We start from the raw sequence: 10365 nt of genomic DNA on the forward strand, positions 1-10365 counted from the left end.
GCTAGCCGTAGTTAAACCACGACACACAACTTATAAAGCCTCCTGTTCAATGAAAAAAAAGTTTTATTTCAGTATTATGATATTATTAAAGCAGTTGGACTTTAGTTAGATCCTTACCTTCACTGATATCTTTTGGCTCAGATGGTGCAGTAGAAGGGCCGGTGAAATTATGATTCAGCTCCGTTGTCTGTTGGGTGGAGTTGAAGTTTGGTGTAGGACTTTGTTTTGTGTGCTTTGCCGTGGGTGATGTTGGAGTGATACCAGTGGGGAACAACACGCTGGGGTTGCTTGAAGAGGTATCACTTGGGTGTGACACAGCCACAACGGTACTGTAGGTGACTGTGGAGTTACTCGGTCTCGCTGTGGAAGTAGAAATAGCTGCGGCACTTTTGGTCACTCCAGAAAAGTCACTCCATGTTGTCAGTGTCACTACAGACACTGGGATTCGGTTGAAGTTTGTGGCAGAGTTAGTTATTCCATCTTTTGACACCATAGTGACATGTGAAGATAAAGCGATGCCATCAGTGGACCTCGGGCGCGTGCTGTTTGGCCAAGCATTCGTCTCTGTTCTTCTCGTTACACTTTCTTGGGCACTGGCAGGTGTTGGTGCAGCATGGCTGACAGGATTCGTGGCGGTAGTCGGCAGCAGAACAGCTCTCGGTGAAGTTGGTTGCACCACAGACTGATCGTTATCTGTAATCGAGCCATTTCCAGTATTGGTTTCATTTACTTTTCTGCCCACAGTATGGCTTTTGTTCCATGGCAGCCTTACAAGGAGAAAAATGAAAATCATTCCACAGGAGGGTTTCATGGTGTTGATCTCAAGGTTTGTCTTGTTATATACGGAACCTGAAAGAAATTCACTCTTGTCTATTATTTCATTTTGCAAAGTCTCTCAGTGAAAACCCAAATAAGCTGGTAAAACAAAGCTAGTGTTATCCTATAGAAATATCACTAGTTTACCAGGTGTTGATGCCGAAAACTTTACGTCCTTCAGTCCTAATGACCTAAGCAGTGACCTAAAACAATAATGATGACCAACAAAAGTTTTTGCACAAGTAAATTGCATGGTGCTGTAAACAGGCCTCATACTCAGAGGGGAATAATTCAAAACCAGTTTGGTAGAGAATGATGGAATGATACATATTAGGATGGCATGCTCGAGGCAGTGTTTTCTGGGAAGGCAACAACTCTGTTGCAAAGACGTATAATTGTTACAATTAGCCTTGAAAGTTGATGGAAAATGTTCTGTGAACCTGAGCAGCGAGTGTCTCATGAATGCTGCCAAACTCAATCGAGTGGTTATGGATGATGCTGAATTTGTGTGAAAACTAATTCCCCTATAGGAAATTGGAAGCTATATATTACACATTAATTTTTCAGATGTTAGATTGAGAAGGATGACAGAAACTCGTGAAGTCACATGACTGTAGCAGGTATGCTGTGCAGTATATCTGGGGGGTTTTGGTGGGAGGTGTGTGTTTTTAATATGTATAAGACAGGTTGTGATCATGCACTTTCACCTCCCACACATAACCTCTTACGTGACAGCTCAGTAAAAAGTGTACTAAGTTATGTTTTCAGCATCATTAATTGATTAGGTGTCCGTGTATGTGGGTACTTTACCATCTGAAGAAAAGAGATGCACACCTGCAAAAGTAACTATTTCATATTCATCCTCCCCTCCTACTGTCTTACGCTTTTTCCTGTGGGTGATTTGTTTGGGTTTTTGTGGGCTAAGGGCATGAGGGCTGATGTTGTTCGCTTGCTTGCTTGTTTGTTTTGTTTGTTCTTATTTCTTTTGTGGTTTGAAGATGGTGCCATTACTTGAAATGCATGTGTATTTATAAAATGCCATTTAATCACCTTTTTAATATATGTTCCATTTCTCCACGTTGCTTATTTCCCAAGTTAAGGTTAGTTATATGGTGGGAATGACCTGTGTGTGGAAAAGATTTGTAACTTACTCAGCAAAAATAAAAGAGAGAATGCCTGCTTGGGTATCAGTCAAACTCACTATGACACTTTGACCCCAAACAAGCAAGCCAAAGAAAACCCCTTTGGAGTTCAATTATCAGCTCCGATTGTGTTTACATTTTGAATGATAGGCCTTCAGATGACTATGAAATGCTGTGCAATCTGAATATTAGATTTTGATTTGTTAGCACTAATAACTGCAAAGGAGTGAGGAGGAGAAAAAAAACTGTTGAATTTTACAGTTTTCAAACACATGCTTTCATTTTAATAATATTGTTTTAATTCAGTAGCAGGATCTTTCCTTCCTTGTATTAATAGTCATATTAGTGAACAAAGTGGGTTTGGTCACTCATTGTCCCTTCACTGTAACTAAACTACATGGAGAAATTACGCTCAATTCATTTAAGTGTAATTTTAATTCAGAGCAGCATACAACAGAGTCAATATCCTTGCTGAACAAGTTCTTTGTTGTTCGGTCTGATTGGCTTACTTGTGCAACCTTCTTCACGGGGAACCATGGAGAAGAAACCTTCTTGCTTTGGAGTTGTGTACTGCAGTTCTTGGCTGGGATGAACTGCTTCCTGGAAATCCTTGTGCGTGTGATAGTTAACTCTACATATTCTAGTGCAACATTACTGTGCATACAGTTTAGGAAAAAAGTGGAGGTCTTCAAAGATACTTGTTGCCTTTAGAGCTTAATATGCAAATAGTGCTATTGCACTAAACCAAATATATGCATAATAAAATATATAGCAGTGCTATAGATTAGCCAAACTTGCAGAAGAGCCCTTAAACTAGTTGATTAAGGAAGCTACAGACAGATTATTAAGGAGAAAAACAAAAAAAGGTCTCGCATTTGGTTCACTGGAATTTGTGTTACTCAGTACCAGCCCAGTGGAAATCAGTGCAGTAGGCAGAGCCTGAAGTGATTAGAAATGACACCGGTATGAGATTAGGCTGCAGTTTAGTTACCTAGATTAGCTCTACCTTTTTTAAGCAAGAAAATTGAGGCTTTTCCATAGGATGGTCACCACTGTGTTTCTTCAGTGATTTTGCACTCTGCCCTTGCTTCTGTGCTCAAGAGTCAAATTGCATCTGGGCCCTGTGCAGCTGGCCAGGGGAAAAAAAGCCAACTCCAGAATGGGGAAGGCTAAAATTTCTCTTTCAGCATATGGCTTTCTGAAGAGATGTATTGGCCCTTATTGGAGAAATTCACCAAGATGTGAATGCAATTTCCCATAAGAATGGCCCTCCAGCGTGAACCTGAGGATGCACTGATTGTGTCTATACCGGAAAATATGCAGCCCAGTTGCAAGAGATGTGTAGAGGTGCTGGGGACTCGATACCCACTCTTCACGCATTTCTGGAGGGCTTTACTCCGAGCTTGCTGCAATATCTTCCCTTTGTCTGAGCACCCTTTGAGAGCTGGCCTGTGTTGGCCCACTCCCGGAGCACATCGCTTAGCTCACTGACAGGAGTGGACAGTGGTCTAAGCCAAAGGGCAACCAGTGGAGATGATCAGGAGACTTTAATTAAAGTGGATTAAAATGCTAATGTAGGTTCAGCCATGCTGAGGAGGCTGTGGTTCTGTGTCATACGTATTTATTTTAGTTGAAGTAAATGGAAAAAAGGCTACAAAAATCCTTGTCATTCTGTTATTAATAAAGCATAAAGTTGCTTTACAGCAGAAGGCATTCCATATGAAACTACGCATGTAGATACGTGCACATTTGCACACCTACAGCCTGCATGTCAGATCAGCCTCCTCAGGTCTCTGGACTTCAGCGTGAAGCCTGCGTTGATGTGGCATCTGTCCTTCTGTTTCCCTTAAACTGCTCAGGTTTGCCTTGAATATTTCTCCAACACATTAAAAAAAAATGTCCTCATAAATTCTTTTATGGGGATTTTCATATAAATGTCTATCCAATGGTATATTAAGTATTTAAAAATAGATTTGTGGCATGGTAAAGTCATTGCAACATGCATTTCCTGAACGCAACGCAGCACCTGCCAGTGATAAGTCTAATGTCTGCAAAACCTCTGCAACTGCCAAGAAAATAATTGTTTCAACTTCTCCTTATGGGTAGACTATACAATCTTTTGCATGTCAATAAATTCAACCTGGCACCATTTCCCTCCCTTATAGTAGTGATTAGAAAGTAATTTGTGTAGTAGATGGTGGCATGATGATCAAATTATTAATGGCATTTGAGGTCTGGAGTAATGTTCATGTTTGCAGAACTTTCACACAATGCTTTTTAAGCTTCATAAAGCAGTTTATTTTTACCTTTACATTGATGATCCGAAAGCAGATGGAAGAAATATAGAGCAAGTTATAGAGAATGTATCTTCTGGAATTCAGAAAGAAATAATAGCAAATGGTGGTCCCAGAAACATATTGGGGTTTTGCTCCCGTGGCTCTTTGCTCTAAAATTCAGATTGCTCTCCAAGGATGGGATATTTCTAAATTTAATGAGCAATGAATATTAAATTTTCAAGCTGTATTTTAATTTTTGTGGTGAGAAAATAAGTTTTTAGTGAATTATGAAGAAGAATATAAATACAAATTCTATAATTAATTTAATTTATCCCCTCTGTTACTAGCTAGCAACCTGACAAGTGTAAGTGCACTGGCTGAGCTTTCTAAGTGTGTATTTCCTGTTCATTTTTGGTGTAAGTGAACTCAGCAAAAGCACTAACAGTGTAGCAATACCTTCAGAAATTGGTATAAAGTAACATACACAAGAGTAATTCCCTTCACCACCACCACCCCCCACCCTTTACTACGAGCTCTGAACTGACTGGGAGAAATTCTATACTTGCTTGATAAGGAGCATAAATACTAAAGAAAAGTATGAATTTAAATGAAAATACTCTGTTTGTGGTCACTACTTCTCTGGTTTAATGTCTGAATCACAAAACGGGGGTGGGGGTGGGGGGTGGTGTTGGGTGTTGTCAGTTATTTTCTCAGAACTACACTCTGAGTAGCGTGTGGTTACAGCAGCACTGATTGCCGTCCTGAACACTATATAAAAGAACACTGTGAGTATTAAGCAGATCCAGTAGTAAGCATTAAAAAAAGAAGCCTCAGACTTACCTTTGAGCTGTACAAAACAGGCAAGAACCTGTTGAAAGAAAGATGTCCCAGAAGGCAATGAGGCTGGTGGGAAGCGGGGAGCGCAGGTACAGCCACGGTGGCAGTGTGACACCGGGCAGGAACGCGCCGTACAGGCGAGGCGAGGTGGGGCAGCCCTTCACTGGGCGCAGCAGCAGCACACGACCCACTTCGCTGCTGTCATGACCGAGCTCTGTCATTACAGAGTCCACAGAAATTGCAGTATTTATCGTAAAGTGGGGAGGCAGTGCTTGTTGCTTAATCTCTTGGAAGTCTTTGAACTGGTATTTCAGAAGGGTGGCTGTTTTCTGTAAACTATAGAAACTATTGTTCCGTGTACTGTGCAACTATTAATTTAAGAAAAGATAGCTTCTCATTATCACAGAGTTTCCTACGGTACACTTGTGAGATGAGAACTGGAAAAGGCGTGTCTTCTACAAAATAAAGCAGCAAAATGAGTTCTATTAAGACAGACGTGCTCCTAGAAATGAGTCTGGTCCTGTCTGCAAATACGTTCCCAGGTGCAATAATTTAAGATAATAATCTAAAGCCAAATTTTCATAATTTACCATATGTCATTAATTCTGACTTTGGAATACATAGCCAGCAAGGGAACTGAATGTTACAACTCTTACCCCTCACTTCAGGTTTTATATAAACAATACCAGACTAAAGCAAGAATGAGGAAGTCAGGCATATCATATATAACTCAATACGCTCATCTAGTCAACCCATAATGTTTTTTTTTTTAATTCTTTATGTATATTTATTCTCGTCTGGTATGTGGTGAAGAGCAACTCAGAAATGTTTCAGTATTGTGTGACTGTTTGAGTGGAATGCCATGATGTAGTTATCTGTTTCCACTTTAAATTTTTTAAGGAATCAAGTGCAAATACTGTTTCATAACTTATCCTCGAGATAAGTGTTGAGGATATGGCATATACAGGAGATGTTTACATGGGAACAACTAGTGGTGTTTTCTTGAAAATAGAGCAGTGGGCAAGTGCAAGGTTTTCTATGAAATGGATCAAGTTCTACCTTTTCTAATATCCCTTTTGGGGAAGTAAATTGTGTGGCATGAGGTGGGGTGAGAGGAGGCAGGACAGAGTCTGATACTGTGGATTTGGTTTTCTTTGGAGTCTAGCATTCTCTGCCGTGCATATCAGCAAGCCTCCGACTTTAATTTATTGCTGTGTCTGGGTGGACATGCATCTTAACAGATTGACCTTGAGATCTGAAAACAAGCACCACAAATTTGTGTCCAAATTTGGTTTCTTCTGCAGCAGATCACAGGTGATACGCTTGGGTCAACAGTAGACTCCACAATAGCATGCACGCATTAGGGTGCTGAGAAGCCTTTTTGATGGTGTTTTGGGTTTTTTTTTAAGAAAGTTTATTTGAATAGATACATAATATTTGAAGATAGCAGGACCTTAAATATGTAGGCTGAAATTCTCTTAAAGTACATCTATTACAGTGGCATGACAGTCGTAGCCCTTTAGTACTGCCCTGAGCCTCCGCACTGGGCTTGGGAAGGTGCACACGCTCGCTCTCTCCTATTTGTTACAGCTTAATTCATCTGTTAGGAAAAGTAAAAACTGTTTACCTGAGTGACTTAAAATGGAAGGTGCTCAGTTTGTGACTCAGTTCTTGGCTAAGCGTCATACACCTGCGGTGTGCTGCCAGAATGCTGGCGCTGTGCGCTGGCCCACTGCTCCTGGAAGGCAAAACCTCCATCAGTGAGCCTGAGAGTGAGCAGGGTCGGAGCTGTGGCCATATGGAGGGAAGGTGGTTCAGAGTGCTCCAGGAGTGGGAGATAAGGCTAAGCGGTCGTTCAGCTGTAGCCTGGATTTATTAAGTGGCAGTTTCAGGTCTGAGGAGTGTGTGTCAGTGGTATGTGCGGTAACAAGTCCATAGGGCGGTTTTTACTGCACAGCTTACTGTAAAGGAGTCTGACTGAATAAAACTGGAGAGGTAATTGAGCAGCATATTCAGAAGGGGCCTGCCTGGCCAGGGCCAAACTCTGTGGAGAGGCAATAGGCAGCTCCCTGTCTCCTTACAGAAATTCCTCTTGGCAGTAATCTTTTAGGGAATAAACACACCATTCATTCTGACACAGTGACTCTTATAAAACATTTGGAAGAGGTGTGCTCACGTCTTGGGTTCTCTGTCCTGACTAAAACCAGGACATGGGTTCTTGGTTTTCTTTTGGTTTCATTCTTTCTCTGCTCTGTTTCTTCCTTGTATAGCATTTAACAGCAGCCAATCACTTCTTGGCAATGTCAAAATTTTGTTTCAGTTAAGATTGCATTAACACACAACCAAACTTTCCTGCCTGTCTTAACCATCAAACAGAACCCTGCTTGTCTTCTGAAAGATTAAGAACTGTGTGAAGCACATGCCTAGAGATTTTAGTTCTTCCTCAGCGCGAGTAGTGGCGGTGTAAGGGCAGTAAACGTAAGGTAACTTAAATAAGAATTGAAGGAAACTTTTGGAAGCGTATAGTGCAGAACTGCAGACTGTATTGCAGAGGACTAAATAACAAATCCCTAAATGAGTGGGTCTGTACCAAAATGCTGGACAAAAAAAGGAAGTACACCATATATTATGAGATTTAAAATTCAGAACGGCAACTGGAGCTGTTAAATGGGAAGCAGTGTGCCCAGGGAAAAGCAGGGGAGGCACCCGACAATGTTTTCTGTAGGAAGCCATAGGCTTGTGTGTGACCCTCTAAACTATAAACGATCCAGAACTCTTGAGCAGCAGGATTAGGCAGGGAGAACTCTGCCAGGTCAAAGCAATGTTAGAAAATGGGTGTTCTCATCTTGATGTTCAAATTAGTCACCTATTGTATGTCTTGTTTTTCTACAGAAGTAGTAGATAAAAGTCAAGGCTTAGCGTGTTCAGAGCCGGGTGATCAGTGTAAGAGATGAGTCTGTAAGTGCCTAGCAACCAGGTCTGGATTGCATGGAGAGCAGAGACGGGGGGCGTTAGCCATGTGATGGAGTGAAATAAAGGCAAGCCAGGAAGGATCCAGGCTTTCTGTGGAACTGGACAATGAATTTCAAACTTCTGATGTTTTTTCACTGTCATTTAGGCTAGAAGATTATGCCAAGTTTTGTGAATTACTTTTTTTTCCAACATGCTTTTCTTTGATACACTTCTAGCTTTTGACACTATTTTCTCAGTAGCCATATAGCACAGCAAAATATCTATGAAATCTGTTGTACTGTTTGAAAGAGAGGATTGCAGCATTTTTTAAGAGCTCAGGTGAGTCTGGAAAAGGTGCTTTAGCTGGCAGGTATGGTCAGCAATTGGGCCTCACCTGCTTCATCTGGATGGATGATTTTCTTGATCGATGCATTATCAAATGCCTTGAGTACATAAGTAACACAAAAGACATATTTTGATGATGATGAAGCCTATTATTCATGCTATACCAGAGCCTGAAAACTCTAACTTAGAGACAGATCTTGATTTAAAGAATAAGCAAGTTATCCCAAATCTATGGGGACAGACAGAATGAAATAAATAGCATTGCACAATTAGTGTCTATTCAACTGAGGACTCCATTTGTCCACAGCCTGGTAGTACTTCTAGACCACAACTGCCTCATTTATTTCCAAAGCTTCAGTGGCTATTTACACAAGCTAAAATACCTCCTATTCCAAAAAAGTTGCATGTACTTTCTCGTTCTTTTCTTCAGTAATGGCACTGGGGAAGAAAATAAGCCACTAATTCAATTGCTTGGTTTCAGTTTCTCTGACTCAGGTACTTTAAGTCAGTGGGATTTAAAATTCATTATTTTGTTTCTGACAAATGAGCCACTTCCTTACTTGCTATTACTGTTGAGTGTAACTGAGTTATTTCATTTGTTCAGTTACAGACTTACCACTTTTCGCACAGGATAGTGTGATAGCTGGGGTCTGCTGCCTACCACACAGAGAAACACACAGCACCATGTTTTGCAGAATGTGTTGTATTTCTTCTACCTGTTTAATCACATAAGTGTTGTTTTCTGTATAGCACAGGCTTACGTTGCTCCTTATGGGGAAGGAAGGGATTTCTATTGCAAGGCGATATCTTCTGTAACCTTTCGGAGTCTCAGGCTGCACTGGTTGCAATAGCAATTCCAGTGACAGTGAGGAAAGGTTGTTTCCCCCTCAGATTACTCAAGTGCCCACCCCACTGCTGCTTAAATAGGGCAGCTGTGTGCCATCCTTGTTAGGAGCATCTGAAACGGAAATGAAATCTGTGGTGAAGACGAGATCCGTTCTTGGAAGAGTATAAGAACGTACTACTTAGAACTAATACTCAGGGACAAGTTCCTTTCATTCACCCATCCGTTGTTTATGGGTACATTTATGTTCTGGTACCTTCTAGTCATTGTGCTTTAATATAGTATATGGATGAATTATATACATATATATGTATATAAAATTATGGTGGCTATTTATATAAAGTGATTAAGATGTTAAACATAATACAGAAACATAGAACAAGGTAGGAATGTGAGACCATGCTATTCAGTTTGAGTTAGAAATCCTCCTTCTGAGCAGTTGCCTTGCCAGAAGGAAGCAAATTTTTTCACTCCCTATTTGAAACCGCTGTTTTCTAAGGAACAAATGGACATTCCCACATTTTGTGAGGAATCTCACACCAAAATAAGGTGTCTTACCCTCAGTGGCAAACTACAGTGTTTGGGGAGACTTGGTGTTATTTATTGGTTGTAATTATTTTTATAGGAACTACCAAAATCTGTAAGTACATGGAGAACCTGATGATGATCTCACACATAGATTAGAAGTGATTGTTTACAGAAGTAATTTAGTATTGAAAATACTTCATTATAAAGCTGGGAAAGAACTCAGGTTGTCTTGATTCAAACAGAATAAAATGAGCTCATAATTTAGCTCTTTATTAATAGATACCATTGTGTATGCACATTTTTGTTCCTTTAAGGAAAGATTTCAAACCATATATGTTTTGGATAAAATTAAAAGCAAAAGGGTGCTCTAAAAAGGATGGTAATGTCTCATACTGACAGGTACCTATCTCTCTACTGATATAGCAGACAGCAAATAAAAAGATTCTTAGATAAACATTGTAAAATAGTGCTCCAGTTTTAAACAGGGATTATCCTGAAGTTACTTACTGTTTTCAGGTTCTATGGGGAAAACAGTCAGAAAGTGGCTAATGACAGTTATCATGTTACATATTGCTGATTTTCTTGAGATCTGCATGGCTTTTTTTTTTTCTTTTCCATAATTAAA

General features: G+C 40.3%; 1 protein-coding gene across 1 annotated transcript; it reads right to left on the minus strand.

Annotated features, from left to right (window-relative positions):
- Positions 1-117: 117 nt before the first annotated feature.
- On the minus strand, positions 118-5292 carry LOC104505730 (mucin-3B-like; the record flags this gene model as incomplete). Its single annotated transcript, XM_010146420.1, has 2 exons — positions 5075-5292; positions 118-767 (listed from the first exon to the last, which is right to left on the minus strand). Coding segments are annotated over exons 1-2 (868 nt in total), but the record flags the coding sequence as incomplete, so codon positions are not given.
- Between the last annotated feature and the right edge of the window lie 5073 nt (positions 5293-10365).

The sequence above is a fragment of the Eurypyga helias genome, unplaced genomic scaffold (genome assembly GCF_000690775.1).
Source record: "Eurypyga helias isolate BGI_N326 unplaced genomic scaffold, ASM69077v1 scaffold25772, whole genome shotgun sequence".
In the NCBI taxonomy this organism is placed as follows: domain Eukaryota; kingdom Metazoa; phylum Chordata; class Aves; order Eurypygiformes; family Eurypygidae; genus Eurypyga; species Eurypyga helias.